This window comes from Numida meleagris, chromosome 7 (genome assembly GCF_002078875.1).
Source record: "Numida meleagris isolate 19003 breed g44 Domestic line chromosome 7, NumMel1.0, whole genome shotgun sequence".
Taxonomy (NCBI): Eukaryota; Metazoa; Chordata; class Aves; order Galliformes; family Numididae; genus Numida; species Numida meleagris.
The window spans coordinates 21280044-21299881 of NC_034415.1; the positions used below are offsets into that span (position 1 = coordinate 21280044).

The 19838-nt window shown below is 43.4% G+C and overlaps 1 protein-coding gene across 2 annotated transcripts in view; it reads left to right on the forward strand.

Annotated features, from left to right (window-relative positions):
- Positions 1 to 19838, forward strand: part of MAST2 (microtubule associated serine/threonine kinase 2) — a 151287-nt gene that overhangs the window by 53006 nt on the left and 78443 nt on the right. Inside the window, exons 3-4 of one of the 2 annotated variants that reach the window (XM_021405165.1) lie at positions 4151 to 4182; positions 13209 to 13415. In XM_021405165.1, the coding sequence (XP_021260840.1) occupies positions 4151 to 4182; positions 13209 to 13415 (239 nt within the window). Of the gene's footprint in view, positions 1 to 4150; positions 4183 to 10457; positions 10520 to 13208; positions 13416 to 19838 lie in introns of those variants that run through there. The other variant, XM_021405166.1, reaches the window with a different exon arrangement.

Below are 19838 nucleotides of genomic sequence, written 5' to 3' on the forward strand. Positions count from 1 at the left end.
CTCTTTGGGGAATATGGGAAGAGGCGTACCACTGGGCTGCGCAGTTCAGGATGTGTGCGATTGATTGCAGGTGTAAATTCACTGTGGTGCTGAGTAGGGTCTGGGAATGAAGCTCAGTGTCCTCCCGGTACTTTGAATGACAGGGGAAAGTGTTTGGGCATTTGTTTTCTTTATTTTAAGCATCACTGTAGTTAAGCTGATGATCTAAACCATATGATTCTGAATTTAGTTTCTAAAAAGACAGCGTATGATATAAAATAGTATCTGCAGTATATTCCATAGGCTAATCTGGCATTCAGTACAGATACGGTTTGTGTTACTGTTTAAAATTCTTTCCTGATGAGTTTGGCAAACAATTTCAGATGTAATCATGACCTGAGAGAGAAATTGAGAAGTATTGTTTTTAATAACCATTTACAATGATATGGTGAAAAGAAGGAAATTATTTTTCTTGACAGATTCTGATAGGAAAAAGAGAAGCTTAGTGTGGGGTGTTTTTTTTAATCACCATGAAAAATTCTTTTCTGTTAATCTGATGGATGGATTACAGTTCGTCCTTGCCTGGCCAGGTTGTATTTTCCATCAGAACTGGAGATTCTAACCCTCATTATATCATTTCTGTAATGCAAATGGTTATGTATAGAAAGAGATTTAATTAATCCCCTGCTGGTTGGTAGATACCCTAAAGCAAATGTCGTCAGCAAAGGAAAAAAATTAAAACATGAGTGCGTGGTACTAGGTCAATGAGTGTCAGCGGAATTTCATCATCTGTGAAATATTAACTTATTAACTGAAATGTATTTACTGGTATAGCTGTAAAAATATTTGTCTATTGTCCCAACTGGTATGATAGTGAGCTGCCATGCAGAAAGCCAAGGTCAAAAGCAATCTCAGGAATCACGCTGGCTGCTCTGGCAAAAGTGTGAGGCATCCTGAAGGTAGCGGTGGTTCTCCCTTTAATTTGAAAGGACTGCGTTTAAACTGCCATCAGTGCAGCTCCAGCATCCAAGTTTGCCTGTGGGTCTGTGCCATATGTGCGGCTACATATTCAAGGACAAATTACGGGATTGAGATAAAGTGACAATTCTGAGTGATGGGCTCCTGTTCTCTTCGCACTTTTATAACATAACATATCAGTTTAAAAGATGCGGGTTGTCGTGTAGGTCAATGAACAAATAGACTTCATTTCCATTCCATGTAGCGTGCATATATGCATACAGAAAGACAGCACTCTTTCTGTTCTCTGGAACAATTATGTTTTATGGCAGTTTCTGTATACAAGAGATCACTATAGAATAAATTTTCAGTATATATGTAGTAAACCATATATTATGTACACAAAAAAATTATGCTTAAAATGACCGGTATGTTTTCTATTTTGGCCTCCTTACTGCCTGAAAAATGGTGGGGCCGGTGAGGATCTGGTTCTGTTGTGAGATCAGAACTGTAATGTGTTGTTAGGGCGTGATTTTATACCTGCGTTATTCAAGATGATAAGATAGAGGCAAATATAAGGCACTCCTTTGAAGAAGGGGCTCAGAACCAGCTTTGATAAATGCTATGATGCCGTATTCCTTTCCCAAAATTCATTTTTCGCTACTTGTCTGAAAATCTGCTGCTGCTTTTGTCATGTGGAGATCAGGCTGCATGTTTAATAACTGTGCCTTGAAACACGGATCTGATACAAAAGATTAACTTTCAGAGCAGTCTGTTGCTGTCATTTGTGTACTGCAGGATTTAATTCACTTCTTATTTTTTCGTGACGTAGGATCTGTGGAAGACGTTCTTTGTTTCCACTTCCAAAATTTCCTTTGGAATAATGTGCAGCAGTCATTTAAAATATGGAACGCTTAGTGTAAACCAAATTTAAATTGTAAGCCTCTGTGTAGGAGGTTGTGTTGGTGCCCTACAGAGGGGGGGCAGGGGACTGGCTGTAGGATAGTGCTGGTGTCTGCAGGTGGGGGCAGGCAGTGATGGGGAAGGTAGGTGTGCCATTGGAAGAGGCCATCTGAAATCCCCAGTGTTCACGGGTTGTCCTTGCTGGAAAGGTGGGCAATAGGAAAATAGCACTTCTGCATGGAGGGTTACAGCTGCACCCTGCAAGTAGTGTTTCAGACCAAGCAGTTACAGCTGAGCGCTCTTCTAGGAGTTATCTTAACTCTTTAAGTGTGATTTATTTTCAAAGGATGGATGGAAGTGTAATGGCATACTCAGCTGTAGAGTGGGTGGGAGCCAGTCAAATCACACCTCCCTCATCTTTTAGTATCTGAAACATTTAATCTGCACAATAAAACTGATTCTGAGCAGTTTTCACTTTCAGAGGGTATTTGCAAAATGCTATTGGACTTCTTAGTTATGTTTTGCATAGTTATTTAATCAGCATTTTTGTAGTGCTGCTGCGTGTTAGAAATTATCCTATAATTTGTAGGACCCCCTCTCAATGGGTGCCATTGCACACACAAAACTCCTAAGCCAGTGTAAGCTCCAGCTGAGTGTCTGCCCTGTGACCACATCCCCATTCAGGTATTTACTGGCACTGTGTCCCTTGGAGGTCTGCAGCTTTCCATGGGAGTGCCCTGAGATGGGCATCAATTCTGACTGCTCTCCGCTCCCTCCTTGCTTCCATCCCCAGCCATTGTATGTTGCCTTTTTCTCTGAGATGGAACTTCTTTAGGTGACTCAGGAGAAGCAGAGCTCCTGATTCTGCTGCTCACTGCAATCTCCAGTGGCCACACCACTGTTGGGTAAACTGGAAGCCTATTGATCCCGCAGCCATGCAGTGCTTGTCAGGGGTGAAAACTATCACTGCATGGACAGGGCAACAGCTCAGCTGCATTGAGCTGTCATCTGCTTGTATGTTTTCTTCTTTATTTGGCAACTCAACTGATAACAGATTTCAGAAGATGATTTCATAAACAATGCTCAAATCCTTTTAACCTTCGGGGTGTTTCATTCTGAAATAGCTAAGGTATAAGAAGCATTAAGGCTTTCATCATGTGAGTAAAACAAGTGTCCAGCAGAGGAAAGGAAAAGGTTTGGCTGGTCCTATCACAGGATCATGATTCCCGTGGTAGTTTGTCTCTGTGGCAGAATCTCAACGATGAGAAGAGTTAGACCTCTTCTGCAGCCCTTGTGCCTGGAGCAAAGCAAATGTGACCCTCACGGCTCAAAAATGAGAAGGTGGATGAAGAGGTCTAAAGATCACTGCTTTCCTTTTCCAGCCAGTGCCATGACATGTCAGTACTTCATGTGTCTGTGTGGGACACTCCTGGGGGGGATTGCTCTGGGAGAAGTGGAACATCATCATTTGGATAGAGCAGGCACCTTTGTTCTGTTGGGTCTTCTGTACAATGGGTAAATTAGTCATACGTAGATTGCTCACGTGATGCAAGAGATGCATTGCACAAAGAATCATTTGGGTTGGAAGGGATCCTTAAGGATCATCCAGTCCAACTCCCCTGCAATGAACAGGGACACCTACAGCTCCATCAGGTGCTTGCAGTCCAGTCCAGCCTGACCTTGGATGTCTCCAGGGACGGAGCATTCACCACCTCTCTGGGCAACCTGTGCTGGTGTTTGTGTATATATGTATATACATTACACACAAACCTGGAACAGTGTGAGGTATATGATAATTACACCCTATCTACTTACCACTTGCATTGGCAAAGAGCATTCATTGCTATGCAGACTTCACAGTTGGAAGCTTTTAATTCTTTCTAATAAATGAGAGTAGACGAAATACCTTTTTGGAATATAAAACATACAACCTGTTATAGATGCTAATGATTTATTATCTTACACACTTGAAATGTTTTGATTAGATCTTGACAAGTTTGTCTGATGGCAGGAATTTATTCCTCGATGCTGGGAGCTGTCAGCTTTGTGAGAATTCGCATGTGAAATCTGCTCAGTGCTGCGAAGCTGTAATGAAATTCCAAACTTTAGAGAACTCATACTTGAAAATAAGAAATGTATTTGTGTTTTTACTTTTCAGCTCTAGCAGCTGCGGCGCTCCCCGGAGCTCGGCCGGCTGCTGCCACCTGGCGGCCCCGGCCCTTAGGGGCTGCCCTCCTACTGCTGAGAAATAGGTGAGGAATGCAGAAACCAGTAAAATTAACTCTACTTTTTAATTCTTTTTGTTTTCCAGAAGGAGCTCAGTCTCCCCAGAAGAGGAAGCTTGTAAGTAGAACTATTCTTTATTCATTATGTTGTTTGATCTGAACATGTACAGCAGTTCAGTTGTGGAAGCCATATAAATAGGCAGATCTCCTGTTTTCTCTGTCGATGTTTTCAAGAATCTGTCAGGCACTTGGAAGGAGCCAGCTTGCATTTCTCTGAGGTTAAACCTCTATTCGTTTCCATGCGTGTATTAGGAAAGTTAGCAGTGCTGTAGGCTTACTGCTAATTATCAGCTTCAGCTGATCCTCCCATGGAAGGAGTGGCAGTGTTGAGTGTTACTTGCTGTGACATCCCCAGAGCGAGTCCGCTGCTGTCCCTGGTTATTGATGTGCTGTGGACTGCTTTGATGACTGCTCTTCAGTCTGTGCTGGCAGAAATCTGTGCACAGATCCGGGGCTGCGCAGTCAGGTGCCTGCAGAGCATTCTGTGTCACAGAGATATTCCAGCCAAGCAGCAAATGGTGGGATAAGCAGGCTTCTAAAATTAAGTTTAAACAAGTAACAAACTTCTAGTATTGTGATGTTTAAAAAATCTTAGTGAATTAACAGTTACAGTAAGAGAATTCAGCTTCTACTTTGCTTACAGATTTACAGTGCAAGAGATGGCACTATTGATTGTGTTGTATAAAAGAGGAAGCATGTGAACTGGCTGCTGTTGCACTGTGATTTGAAATGGATTCCCAAAGCTTGTATGCCACAGACGTGAAGCTCACAAAAGCACGTAACTTTTCTTCCTCAGATTTTACTGAGAAATAACTTTCAATCATTTAATGCAAGCTCTCTCCTTTGTGTAAGAGGCGGCGTTTGGAAAACGCTGTGTAGTGCCACTGACTCAGTCCTGAACAATGCAGCGGATCAAAAGGCTTTTTTTTTTTTAATGGGCTATGACCAAAACTTTTTATTTAGTTCACGTGACAGCGATCAACCGGTCAATGAGTCACGTAAAGAAGAATGTAAAACTCTGTTTTTATTTTCATTTTTTTGCCAGCATGCCTTGAAGGCAAGCTGGGCTATATTTGCTGGGTGTGTAGGAATGGTGGTGCTCGTGAGTTGGAGATTGCAAAGGTTCTTCAAACGTTTGGTGGAACAGTGAATTACCAATAGGGTTTTTGTTTGTTTAACACAATGTTATTTTTGTAACAAAAAATGTGAAGTTGAAATTGAGGATGCCAGAGATTTTCTCTTCCTTCAAGTGCGGAGATGGGTATGGCACAGATCTACTCATACATTTACATTTGAAATACTTGAGATACAAATGAAATCCTTCAAGTGTGTAATGTTTTATTTGATTGTGACTAAACAGAATGACTGCATGTTTTATTTCTACACTGATTTAACACCTTCAGCTTTTATTACTTGACATTAGTTTTCTGCCATCGTAGCAATCTACGTCAAGAAGACCCAAGTCATAAATTTTAAGCACAAGCATGCAGCTGTTGGTGAGGCTAAAGCCTGGGAGGAATTGAAATGTGTTCAGTTAGTTGCATTTGTTACTTAGTTGATTACTTGTGTTTTCTGGAATTACAGATTTTGTTGTCAGTTCTACCAAATGACTTCTCTTTCTTTGAGAAGTGTGTTTAAGAACTCAGTGGTGCATTATGGCTTATGTATATTTGTGTTGATGCCATATTGATAAGCATATGGGATCACTGAAGAAGGTACTGTGGAGCTGAGGCACCTGATTTGGATATCCCAGTATCAGAATGCTTACTTGGTGTAAAATAAAAAAAAATCCACTGTTAGTCTTTGAATCAGGAATTAGAGAAGTTTATATCAAGAAAGGCAATAATAATGTGTGTGTGTATATATATGATACATGTTATATTTATAAATTTATTTAACCATTCTGTCAAAAGGAGTGCCCTAAGAATGTGCACTGAGATATATACTGTAGGCATTTCTCAGTTCTTCTGGAGGCTTTTCTTCTACCTGCATCAACTTACCAGTGAACATCATACCCAAAAATAAACGTATTCTGATAAGGCATTGTACTGTAGCTAGGGAGTAGGGGCGGTTATGTAGTGAGGCCCTGAGTCACTGGCTGTCGTTCATTGACTTTTGTTTGCTGGCAGGAGGGAAGCAGGAATTGACAGATGGATGGAGCCTCTGGCTCAGTGCCAGGAATCCTCAAGAGATGCAACCATTTTCTGCACAAACTCCAGCCTTTGTCACAGTTCGGGGTCAATTGTCTTCTATAGAAATATATAGCCACTCAGCATTTTCTCGTGCTAGTCAGGAGGCTGGGGTACATGAACTGCTGTAAAACGATCATATCATGGTGGCTAGTCATTATTTGCCAGCAAGCCAGAGCTAAAAGGAAGACTTGATTATTCACAGAATGGCTGAGGTGAGAAGGCACCTCTGGCATCATGTGGCCCAACCCCTGCTCGAGCAGCAGCACCTGCAGCAGTGTGCCCAGGCCCATGGCCGGGCAGCTTTTGGAGATCTCCAGGGATGGGGATTCAACAACCTCTCTGGGCAACCTGTGCACTGAAGTACTTCCTCATGTTCAGACAGAGCCTTCTGTGCTCCAGTTTGTGCTTGCTAGGTCATTGTTGACTGGTTGACTGTTAAGTTAGAAATGTTTTAGACTGAAATAGTGAGATTACTTGTCATTGCTGAATGGAGAAGGGAGAGCTCTTTCTGATATTTCTAACTCAGTCTCTATCTGACTCATTGCTTCATATTTGCCTGGATCTGTATTATTGACTCTATTTTTGTGCAGGACCTGGCTGTAGGCATGAACAACTGTTGCTTCCCTTCCTTGTGCTGAGGAGAAGAAGTGGAGGTAGATGTCTCAGTACTGAGATCGTGAGGAATTTTGCCACCTAAAGGAGGTCTTGTGTAGAAGCTGAACCAAAGGAGTGGTAGGATGGAGCCTGGGAAGTCTGTTATCGGCTCCTCTTCCATATCAGTAGAAGGGAGCACAAGCTCACCATAAAAAGATGGTTTTTCCCTTGGAGGTCTTGCAGTCTAATCTTAAACAGAGAGTGAGTAGGCACCTGAAACAGATGGGGGAGTTGTGTGCAGGGCATCAGTAAGAGAAATGGCTCAGTTATCGAGGTACTGTTTTGTTGTCGATGTGCTTGAAGTCTGTGTGTTCCTATGGAGGGTTCCATTCAATACACTAAAAGAAGTTTTACTCAGCTGAGTTGAATGCTGCAAAGAGGTTGAATAATACTAGTATTAGTAGAGGAATGAGTAGTGGCATTCTGTCTCTGGTGTGGCTCAGTAATCTGAGATCAAAGTTTTCCTTTAATAAACTATGCATATAAATGTATTGGATATGTTTTTCTCATATTTTGTTCATAAAAATAATTACCATTCATGAATATTTTCTTTAATATCAAACGGCAAATGCCAAGTGATAGACCCAAACTTTGATCTCCTTCCTATTAGCGGAAGTGGCTTAATTACTCGGGGCCGTTGTCCCTGTTCTCTCCTTTTGGTGCTGCAGAGATTGTTTTTGTACTGCTGCCTTCAGCTCCCAGGTGCTTTTGATGTGCACCTGCATGTGAAGTGCACCAGGGATGCTGCAGGCCTAGGAGGACAGAGGCTCGTGTCCGTGTGCGTACCACAACACGTGGTGGCTGTGGGCGTTCGCTGTTTGCTCGCATTGCTGCGTCGGCTGCCCAGCAGTCCCTGGATCTGGCTGGAGATGCACTGGGGCCAACCGGTTTCCTATTCACTGTCCCAATTCTAATAAATTCACTTCTTCGTAACACGAACTTTCTTGACATGTTCAGGTTTTTTATGAACATTGTGAGCTTATGTTTGAACTCCCCGTGTTTTCTTGGGCAGTTTACCAGCTTGGATTGCTGTAATCTTTGCAATATCTAAAAGTAACATTTTATAGAAAGAAAATCCTGTTCTCCCAAATTGTATCTAAATTTGAAAAGAGTAATTTCCTCAGCAAACTAAATTTGCGACACCAGCTTTTAATTTCAGATGCAAATTTTGGTACTAATTCTTTCCTGCTGTCAGACATCTGTACCAAATATACCTTTATAGAGCGTGTCCGGGGGATAATGAGCCCGGAGAGATAAGAAACATTAAAAATAATGATAACCCAGAGTATATTCAGTAATAACAATTTTTTTTTTCACACCAAAATAGCATATTTTGATGGTTGTAAAGATTTCTGTGTCATCAAAGACCAAATGCTGGCCTCTTTGTGTAAGATTAATTACAGTTAGATGGGAGGGGGGACAGTAACAGATTTGAATAATGCAGCTATCACCAACTGCTGTTTTGATGGTGGTAGGTGCTGATAGCAGATAATATGAACTGTAAATTTGTATGGTTGTCTGTATGAAATATGGTGAGCAAGATAATAGTGCGTGATAAAGACACATGCTGGTCTTTTACTATGGTCTTTATTCCTTTTAGTGTATTTTAAGGGAATATTCCCCCCACTCAAAGGTGTGAACCTCTGCAGCCCTCGGAACTTCACAGGGTATTTCATGAAATAACAGTTTACCTTACCCCTGGCTTCTTGACAAAATAACACTTAAGCACACCAAGGCATCTCTTTGGGAGGATGTGCTGGATGCCGGTTTATATTGGCCTCTACTTCTGTCCTTTTTAAACTGTAATGCTTAGACCTTGGAAATAACAAATTTGATAGCAGGAAAAGAAAATGTGAGCTTTAGTGCTGCCTTTTGTCTTTATCCTGTTCTGCTCAAGTGCTGTATCTGCTGAGGAGTGGGGTACAACGCTGGGTTGCTGCCCATCTTGGAGGGTGGGCGTTTCTGGGGGGGGCCTGTGCTGAGCCAAGTGCAGCGCCTCAGTGGGGGGAAACCAAAGGGCAGTAAAGGGAGAAAGGAGTGGTTCTGGGAAGGGGTGAGGAGTTCTGCTACTTTTGTGCACTGGCTTGGGTCTGGAAACAGCGTAAGGAACGGTGCCTTCCTGAACGCTTCCTGCTGTGATATTTTTGTAGCTGGGGAGGGAGAGGTGGCATGCAGGGCCTGCTCCATCCTTGTGCATGAAGCACGGGCTGCAAAAATAACCCAGAGCTCTCAGCTGTCCATGGGGCTGGCCCTGGGGGTGGGACATGCCGGGTCCTTCCTGCGGGGCTCTGTGGGACGCTGCTGCTTGTACCTGAGGCTTTAAAAGTGGTTTGGGAGCATTATTCTTATCAAAGAAGCAAAGAAGTCCCCCCCCCCACACACACCCCCAGGAAGGAATGTGCTCCAGGCACCCCGGGCTGGCGGGCTGTGCTCCCGATGGGATTGGGCTGCAGGGGCTGCGATCTGTGCCTGACACTGTCTGCAGATAAGGGCTCTAATTGGGAATCTGTCGTGATTGATGAGAGCTTGTGACAGCAGCAGCTTCCCATGCCTAAATATGGGCTTCAAGAAAATTAGCGTAACGCTTTAAAATCTACCAAAGATACGTATTTGGAAATTTTATTTGGAAAGCCAACTTCTTACAAAGAACACATTTTAGGAATAGTTGACATTAGGATATTGACGCTTTCTGCAATAGCATGACACTGCTGTAGAGCTGATTGCGGCCACCATCTGCACACAGAGTGCCGATGTGTGTGGCGCGGGGGAGCGCCGTGCCCTGCTGAAGGACATCCCCCTGCCCTGCTGCAGGGACGGCCGCTGCCCTGCTGCTCCCGGGCCAATGCTGGCAGCCACGGGAGCTGCAGCTGAACGGAGCTGCACGGGGACTGTTTGAGTACAAAGTTGTGTGCGTGCTGAAGGGGATTGATTCTGATGGGACAGGTTCACGTGTTTGCTCGCCGGCAGAGAACAGCTGCTCTTTGCACCGCGGATGACTCTGCAAAGGCTCTGGGTGCACGTGGGGACTCTGTTCCTATCGCTGTGTGAGTCTGCAAGCTGGCATGTGGGATTTGTGCCAGCACCCTTTGGAGTGTGCCTTCACGTCGTGCCTGCCATGTGACCTGGGGAGAGCTCCTGCCCCGTGCAGTCCGGGAGAAGTTTGGTGATTTGCTGAGCACCGAATTGGGCATGCTGCTGTCAGCCCAGCAGCTCGGGTTGGTGTGCGTCTGACTTTTCTGCACCTACCAGTCATATACCCGTGGTCTTTGTTGCCTTTCTCTGGATCAGTTGATTAATAGAAGATTTTTTTTAATTTTTTTTTTTAATGATTACATGTTGGACGCAAGCCATGTGACTAATCTGGACCGCTGCTGAACTCCTGAGGTCTCTGTGGCACTGGGGCACACGCGGCACTCGGGATCGCACTGATCGCTGCGTGCCCTGTGCTCTGGGTCTCCTCTCCCTGAAGCCTCTTGCTGGGGCAGAACCACAGAGCACCGCGATGAAGCGGAGGAAGCAGAGGCTGGGAGCCCCGTCGCTGCGGATCCAGTAAGGGCTGCTGTGAGAAATGAGTTGCACTTAAACATTTCAAATGGAGACGGTGAAGAAAACAAGGCAGAGTGTTCTGTGCTAAGCAACGTTGCTTTTTGTTGTTAGAATTTATCCATCTTGCTTGTTAGGCTGTAGGGGGAATTTCATTTTAAGAACTTTAGCAATTTATTTCTGCGGACCATCTACCATGAAGTACAGCCAGAAAAAAGAGCGATATTTAAATGTTTTTAAATGGTGTACATTGTGCATTGTGTTTAAGTTTTGTACCTGGTGTTGATTAATATAGTGAAGCTAAATGTTTGGAACTGTCTTTCTAATTAGATGACTGTTCCAAATCTAAAAAGTACTTCAAAGAAAGCTGTCGCAGGGCTCTGATTTAGAGAAACCTTTACTACCTTTGTCGTCTTCTTAAACTAAGACGACATATGAAAACTTCTAAATTTGAAGGAAAAGAAGAATTATTGACATTACTATGTGTTATTTCTAGAAATTAAAATTGAATCCTTTTTAATACTTTACAAATACTTTGAAATCTACCAGTGAGAATGGCAATTTATTGATAGTGATGTTATTATTCCCACGGGTTACGGTAAGGAAGTCATCTATTTAGTGCTGTGTGTGTGAGCAGCAGGGTTAACGGAGCCTGCCCAGTGATGAGAGGAGCAGGCAGGCGGCGGCTTAACCTTCATCTGCAGCCCTCAAAGCCCACCAGCTGCTTAAGCAGAGATTGCTCCTGGGGAGGTTTGCCAATACCTAAAAGTTGCTGACTGATAAGAAGTATTCGGATTCAGTAGGGAATTAAAAACAGCGAACATTAACAGCAAACGTGCTCGGCTTCAGGACTTCTCCTGTAGAATGTCTGAATACCCAGCAAAAGCTGGAGCACATCCCACGTTTCCTTTTTGCTAGGCGTTATGTCTAAGGACAACAAATAGAGACTTTTTTCATCCCTCAGTTGCAGTCACAGTGATAGCTGTAACAATATGGCAGCAGCAGTTTGTTCTAATGCAGGAGCACGCTGAGCATTGCCCAGGACTGCATGCTGCTAAGTGTTGCCCACATTTTAAAAAGGAAAAGGCTGAACGTACAGTGATAGCAGCAAGCAGCCGTGGCTGGTGCTCTGTGCGTGCTGTGCTCCCTGTGTACAGGAGGGATTGCATGGTTTTGAGGAGTAGGTCTAAGGAACTGTGCATTTTCTAGTCCTGATCGTAGGTGAATCGTAACGTTGACTTCCACTGTTTAGATGTTAAATACTTAATGACTTATTTTGCAATTGCTGTAACTTTACATGATTGTATGTAGTTACATGTAGTTATGTGCAAAGAAACCACCCAAATACTCCAACTGGAGATTATTTATTTTTGAGTCAAACCGATGGTTCCATTTGGATTCCCTACACTGAAAAATTGTAAGTGGGTGTATTGCCGCTAATGAAAGAAAGTGTGGTAAGAAGTAAGGTAGTAAGGTGTATACATTTCCCAGAGGAATGGCCATACTGAAACACTTAGTTTCATTATTTTCATGTAACCCCATGAGGGGTTTGGCTGAACAGCCTTCCACGCTGCCCTAACACTGGGTGGCAGCCATCCTGTCCTGAACTTACAGCTGATACGTTCAGTTGCAAGGGTTCAGCACAGGAACAAATGCAGTATATTTTTGCCTTTTTCAGATAACTGAAAATTCAGAACGTATTATCTTGTCACTTAATGGGAATCTGGGCAGGAGGCTTTCATCATATAAGTGTATTTCACAATACTTTTTGTGGTTAACCAGGATTTCTTTATAATATCAATATTTATAAGTTAACTTTTCCTTTATTTCCAGTGAAGGACATCTCATCGTGTATAGTTCAATAAAGTAGGTCTTTAAGCTTTTTTATGTTGATGTAGAAGACTGTTTGCAGCTTCTTGAAAAGCAGCTACTTAGTGAAGTGTTCTGTGCTGTCTGCTTATAGGAATATTGCTGGCTGCTAGCTCTAGTCACAGTGTAATAGTTCAGTTTGCAGAACTGGGCACAGAGCTGGGAATTGGCCTTCCCAGCTGTAATCCTAATGCTGCCGTGGCTGTGCTATGAACGAGTCACATAACCTCTTTGTGCCTCAGTTTCCCCACCGCTCAATTAGAATAAACTCATTTTGCAGTGCTGCTCTCAGGCTTAATTAGTTGTTTTAAAACATTATCAGTGCTAAATGTTGTCCTCAAGGTAATGGTTCGTATAATTCATGTTTTTGCTATTGACTGTTTTTATTGTTGCCATAGCTGTGGTGCAGGACCACGACTCCCAGATTGCAGCCTGCGAAGGCTGTGCTAAGAATGGCCCATGTCTGTCAATGGTGCCATTGCCATCTTGGTTGATTTTTGCCAGCTAAAATTTGACATTAAGAATGGACAGTGGTGATCCAGAAAGCCTGGGAGTCACTGAAAAACAGGATTTGGATAATTCCAGATCAGAAGATTTCTGTAATGGAAAAATAATATGGAATAGATACTATATGTTGACTGACAAGTACATTTTGGTTTGGGTGATAATTGAATGACTTTGACCCCTTAGTTTACTGTACTGAGAGATAGAAGATAGAACTTGTGTTTTGAAAGTCTTTTTTTCTTTTCCTTTTTATTGATGTGATAAGCAGAAGATATGATATTGACCCTGATTTATTTTTTTTTCTACCGCGGCACTTTGTCAGAATCTCCTCTCCTTTGTACTCCCACTGCCGAGGAAGTGATGTTCATCAGCACACGTTCTCTCCTACGTCTGCTCCAGGTCTGCAGCACCTTAAATTCCCATTTAGTGCTGACTGTGCACTTGTCACTTCTCCTCTTGTATTTTACCTGAACTCACAAGCCCAGAGCAATCCGTCTAGCCCATGCTACAGCCATCCATTTCAGTGGAGGTAAGGAGAGGTATCAACTAGGAATTTCTAACAGTTTGGTGTCGCTGTAACCATTTATGAACTTAACAGCTTTTTAGTTTGAGAAAATAAAACCTAACAGAAGGGAAGAGCCTGGTAACGTGTAACTTGCTTTCAGCCTTGTAGCGTACAGGTTTATGTTGTGTTTCTACGCGTTTTTTTAGTTCATTTGTAGTTTAAGGCCCAGATGATAAAATGAATGGAGCCCTGTCTGCCTGAGTGTGCATGCAATTTCCTGGCTGTACCTTTTGCTGCCTTCTGTGTACATGTTCCGCTTGTATGATACAGAAGAGAAACCCTCCCACACATCACTGATGTCAAGAAAACCAACCTCAAAGTGAAGCAGCCTGGAGTGTGGTCCTTAAGAAACCCTGCCTGGAACTGTGGGTGTGCGCTAACCTACTGCACTCTGTTCTGTTCACTGTAAATCTTCATTAGCTTCTATAAGAAGTCAGCTCTCCGAGATCTGTCTGCAATATGATGTCCAAAAAGGATAATGAGTAAAATGAATCCTGCTGTCAGTACACTTCAATATGGGGCAAGGAGTTTGTAAAATGAAAAAAAAAAAAAAAAAGTCCAAAACAGCTCGGTTTATACTGAGGTGCTTGGGAGGTTGGCTGACATGTTTCCCATTCAGGAATAGCTCTTGCTGTACGCTGTGCTGTTACGGAACGTGCAAGACCCCAGTGGAAACCTCTGGTTCCCTTGCTAATGATACCGAGTGAGATTACCCCAGACAATGGCTAACATGATCTCGAGATCTTTGTGTGTGCAATTATGAAATTGGAACTAAGTGGTACCTGCTTAAAACTTGAGCCAGCAGAGCGCTGGTTTTGAAGCTCGCATGCTGCACTGTGGAGGTAGCTGGTCAAATTTCAGCTGCTCATCAGGTGGTAATGCAATAGCCTCTGAATCTAGCCTGTTATTTCAGAGGCAGATTGCTCCTGCTGGCCAGCTCTGGGAGGAGTAACAAGAAAATGTGAAGTTTAGCTATTTTAGGTATCTGTCCCTCTAATGGAGAGAAATGTATATTGCATCTGTTGGGTGGAAATGGGGCTGTCAGCAAAGGATAGAGATGTTGTGCATGTCTGTTCTTGGCTTGTTGTGCATTGCCATGGGGAGAGGTGACTGCCCAGCTTGTTGTTGCTGCTGCCCTGCAGAATGGAGGCAGTGACTGAAGAGCTGTCTCTTATTGTTTTAATGTCATTGTCACCAATATGATTGGGAATGAATTCTTGTTACATAAATGCTGGTATTGGGTAATGTTCCTTTGTAAGGGTGCTTAAAGGTGATTGAATGCTGTTTAGAATTGGGGCTAATTAACAGTCTGGTAAGTAGTGGTTAATTATCAAAATTAGATTATTGTTGAAGTAGGTTGAGAACAGCTCCTTCTGTGAGGGGATCTAATGATTATTGACTTCTAAAGCCTTTTTGGTGCTTACTGCTCTTTTTCCTTGGACTGCTCCAGTTTTCAGGCTTTTGGCGTGGGTCAGTGTTATCATTAAGAATAATTTGTATAAAAGTCATAGTATCAAGTTATATTTCACTGTTACTATGGTCTCTTCTTGATGGTAATATTTTTCACATATGGGGACCTTCCAGCCATCTGCTCTTTAAATGCCGAGTGGTTGATGATTCACAGAGACGTGGCTCTGTGTAAGAGCTTAGCTCTACTATAATAACTTTTTATTTTTGTCCTTGTGGCTTTCACCTGTGCAGCTCTTGATCCTGCTTTATCCTGCCTTTGTTTGTTGTAGTTTTGTTTACTTGGTTACAGTGCCAGTGATAGCCATTGCTGCTTGCTTGGAGCAAAGGTTCATCCTGGAGAGTTATTGCTGTCATTGATCTGCACAGCTTAACACCCCCAGGTTGGCCAGGCAGTGGCTCATTTCCATTGCTGTGCAAATAATACTGGGAGCTGGTGGAAAATGTAACTGAAAGGTGTATGGCTTCATGTTAAATGTTCTCAATTTTTGTGTATTGCATTTGCAAGTAGCTGTATAGGTTTTCCCCTTTTTGTGTAACGCCTTTGATATTTTTACATGGACAAACAAACAGTTGTTTGTGCATCTGACATCAGTTAGCATGGAAATTCCTGGCTTCTGAAAGAATCAGTTGAGCTGAGAACAAAAATACTTGATACACATGGCCTTTGAACAACTGAAAATAACGTAAACCTTTTAAAGAGTAAAAGATGTGAGGTGGCATGATTACAATAAAAATAAATACGTAGTAGATGAAATAAGACTGCTAGTGTTGATGCAGTCGTGGGTTGGAATTCAGATCATGTGTCTTTAGGAAGAAAAGAGAATGATGTCCAAAATTAAACTGAAGCCGTGGGCCTCGTGTTTGCATTCTGGCTTGTGCTCTTTTGCGGGTAGCCTGGAAGTCAAGTTACTGAGTATGAGGCCATGTTTCTCAGCTGGTCTTCTTTATGAGCTGGTGAGTCTTTGTACACCCACACTGGTCCTTTTGTTCAATCTAAAAGAGGATGTACTGCAGTTCTTGATACTAAGTTGCTTTCAAGATGCAGTGAATTAATTGTTCTTGGAAGTGAGGGGCCTTGAGACTAAAGCAGCTCGTGCCTTCCTCCGTTTTGAGGAGCGCTGCACCCTGTAACTCCTTCAGTAAGAGATAAATTAGTTTCAGTACATCCAGAAAGGGCCTCACTGGGCTGTGGTGACCAGACTGGAAGTGTTAGGGTGCCCTGGTTCTGCCTTTTGGCTTTGCTGGTGAGGTGGGATCTCGGTGGGAATTTCCTTTATCCTTTATCAAGGGAAGAGGTGGATTCTTCTGTGTTATTCCAGGGACGTTTTCTTGTGTTATTTTGATTTCATGAGCTGATGTCAATTGTGAAACGTATTCTTACAGAGCTGTAGGAATGTTTTTGCTTAGACATTCCAGCCTTGCTAAAGCTTATTGATAATAGCTATTGATTTTTTATAGCACTGAGGAATAGTTTTAAAGATTTTTGTTTCTAGCCTATACAAAATGTGGTCGCCATTGCTGGATGTCATGGTGCTCAGATCCTTGCTGTAACACGTGAAGCAAAATAGGAAACCTAACCTTGCTCCAGAATACTTCATTTCTGAGCCTGCCTTGATGTAAAGCCTTTCTCCTGTAGGCTGTCACAGAGCTGAGGGCACACCTGTACTCACAGCCAGGCCTTGATGGTTGTGTGTACTGCAGCAAGCCCTCAGCTCAGCTGCATCCACCTTGCTGGAACAGGGGCTCCTTGGGACCGGGTCTCTCACTTCTTTAAAACCTATCTGTGTGTCTCGATGAGAGCTGTGTAACTAAAGACCTTCATCACTGTAATTTCATTATTGCAGAGTTTCTTAGAAAACCAGAATTTGTACAATACTCACGGGAAGCTGTTGGTTTGAGGAGTACATGTGTTTTACAATAGCAGGGCAGCACCCACAAACAGAAGTTCTACTTTGCTAGATAAGGTGAAAAACAAGTCAGAATTTAAACTTGATGAGATTCTTTGTTTTTCTTTTGAAATACCTCAAGGTAAGTCAAGAATTGGTGATAGTTTCCTTTCTTTGCTTAAACTTTATCTTAGTTTAAAGTCACTCGATACAGCTTCTTGGTCAGTTTGTTTTCGTTAGTATCCTATTTGACAGATGTCCAAGTATTAATGAAAAGGGCTGTGTTCAGCTGGACTGACATTTGGAAATTGTTCTGTTTTTGCAGCAAGTGACACCTTCCTGGGTCAGTGCTTGATTTGGTGCAGGTTCTGCTTTCCTAACTGTGCTAAATCATGGGTCAGCATTTGCGCAACTCACTTTTAATGAATGAGTTTCCCAGAATTTGTTTACTGTTAATGGATTTTTTTTAAATTTCTTTTGTACCAGTTGTTATTGTTGTGAATAGCGGATTGGCACTGAGACTACAAGCAGGAGATGGTGACTGTGGGAAGATATCTTGCTGATGCCTAGAAATTACTGGCTTAGATTTCTTAGGCTGATTGGAAAGTGTTTGCTTGCTGCATGGCTGGCAAAATACACGGGCATGATCACCTTGGTGTGAGTCTGTGCCTGGTATTGAAGGAGTTCATGTACCTTGCCAGGAGCTCCGTAGCCTTGTTGGCTTACGCCAGTGTGCAGCCGAGGGTTGAACTGGGAAACTGGTGACTCCAGCTGGTTGTCACATGTTGTATGGTGATGCTGGTAACAGCGTCGGCAACTTGGTAAAGCTGTAGGGCCTGAGATACAGCCTGCGAGTGCCCCAGTGAAACCCATGGATTTTCTGCCCTATTACTTAACCACACGCAGTTGCTCTCTCCTCTTGCACCCTGGGGGTTGCTTTTCTGGTACAGCGGTGTCCATGCAGGAGGTGCTCACCTTCCCTTGCCATCCTCAGGAGCAGCATTGCTCACCTTTCTCCAGGTTGGGCTGTATAATTTTTTCATTCAGACACGCCGTAAATGCTGAAGTCCCTACGTCCCGCCTGGGGCTGCAGAAGTGGAAGCGTTAAAGACCAGGCTCGGAGCAGGAGGTGTGAATTCCTGGCTGCAGGCTGCCCTCTGCCACCACTGGGGAAGCACCACCTGCAGGTCTGTGGGGCCTGAGGCTCCGGGAGGGAAACGTGTCCCTCTGCCTTGGTGAGCTGGAGGGATGTAATGTGTGTGTGCCGGCCTTTTCGCTGACAATCTGAGTGATTCGTACCTGTTGTTTCTGGCTGTGCTATGAGGTGACCAGGTACTACTTCTGGCTTTGTCTTAGAAAGCCTGTGAGTCTGCAAACAGCCCTGCATTGCTAGCAGAGAAGTACTAATCCCCAGCACCCAATGCTGGTGTAACAGACCCGAAACAGGCAGGAGTAGTGATTACATGACACAGCTGCTCACATTTGCACAGAATTTCTTCTCCAAAAGAGCAGTGGTGCGCTGGCACAGGCTGCCCAGGGAGGTGGTGGGGTCACCATCCCTGGAGGTGTTCCAGAGCTGTGGGGATGTGGCACTGATGGTCATGGTCGGTGGGCACGGTGGGATGGGGTGGGGTTGGGCTGGGTGATCTTAGAGGTGTTTTCCAATCTTAATGATTCTATGAATCTATATCCTTTTTTCAATCTCTCTTTTCTCCTGTAGGTGTTTTTTCATCTAAAATATGTTTTTGTGCACCAGATTCTCTCGCAGTCCCAGATATCTCCTAAAGTTTTGCTGCTTTGGCCAGTGTTTATTCTTCTGTCATTCAATCCCTGGTGTGGTACTTGAGAGTGCAATCTTCTAGCCTAGTTTACATTACACTGTCAGTATGAATTATTAACGCCTTAAAATAAAATCTTCAAACCGTAATCTTTGCAGTGGTGAAAGAGCTCCGTGTGCTTTGTGTTCCTTCATCCCCTGCCCTCGCCTTCCTTCAGAGCCCCGTTCTTGGGGCAGGGATGTCACTGACCCACGGTCAGGAGGGCATCGGAGCAGTGACACCTCTCTGGGTTGAAACAGGGATTTGTTTGCATTTTAAAAAAAGAGAAGTTATGGAAGCAATACTTGGGTTCTTCCAGAAAATCATCAAACTCTCAGTTTTCCACAAGCACAAATGTTTCCAGAGGCGTTTCTTTTAAGTCACAAACGTCAGCATTTCAGTCGCAGACAACTTGCGATTAGTTTGGACAAAATGGAGTTGGTTGCAGCTGCACCCTTGGCATGGAGGAGCTGCCCTGGGGACGTGTCCCAGCCTGCAGCCCCGGTCCGCGCGCAGCCTCCTGGCACCGCCATGGATCGCAGCACCAGGACCTGTCGCTTCTGCAACTTTTCCCTCCTGGTTAGGAATAAGGGCAGCTGCGGGCTGCACCGTGGGACGCCGCGGTCCACTTTGTACATACTGCTGCTGTAAGTGACCGCTGTTGGGAAGGACTTCGTTTTATGATTTCGCAAGTCGTGTTTTCTCTGCAGAAAGTGCATTCTGTGGACAAGCAGGTGGTGCTCATTTACGGGTGTGATTGCTGCTATCTGTGCAGTAGTTTGTGTGTTGTGTAACAGCATTTGAAGAGCTGAAAATATTATTTTGGGTTTATCTCTAGTTTCATTTTCATAGGTAGCACAGAATCCTACATTTGTTTTCAGTTGAAAATATCAAAAGTCCAAAAGGTGCTTATTTTCTTTTGTCTACCAGGTCTGCACAGTGCTCGCTCTGCTAGTCAAAACCTGGGGAGCAAGTAAGGAAATGTGAGATGGAGATGCCTCTTTATCTACATTTTCTTTTTGCTTTAGATCTGAGATATTTTAAAGGTTGGTTGGTGTGTGGGGGGGGAGGGGCTACATTTGTTTTAAAAATGTCTGAGCAGTGCTCTTATATATTTTTGTTATATTTTTTGCTAATTATATTGTTTGTTTATGCCATTTTGTAATGTGCTACTCTACAGTATAATAAAATTTAGAATTGCAAATTTTAAAATT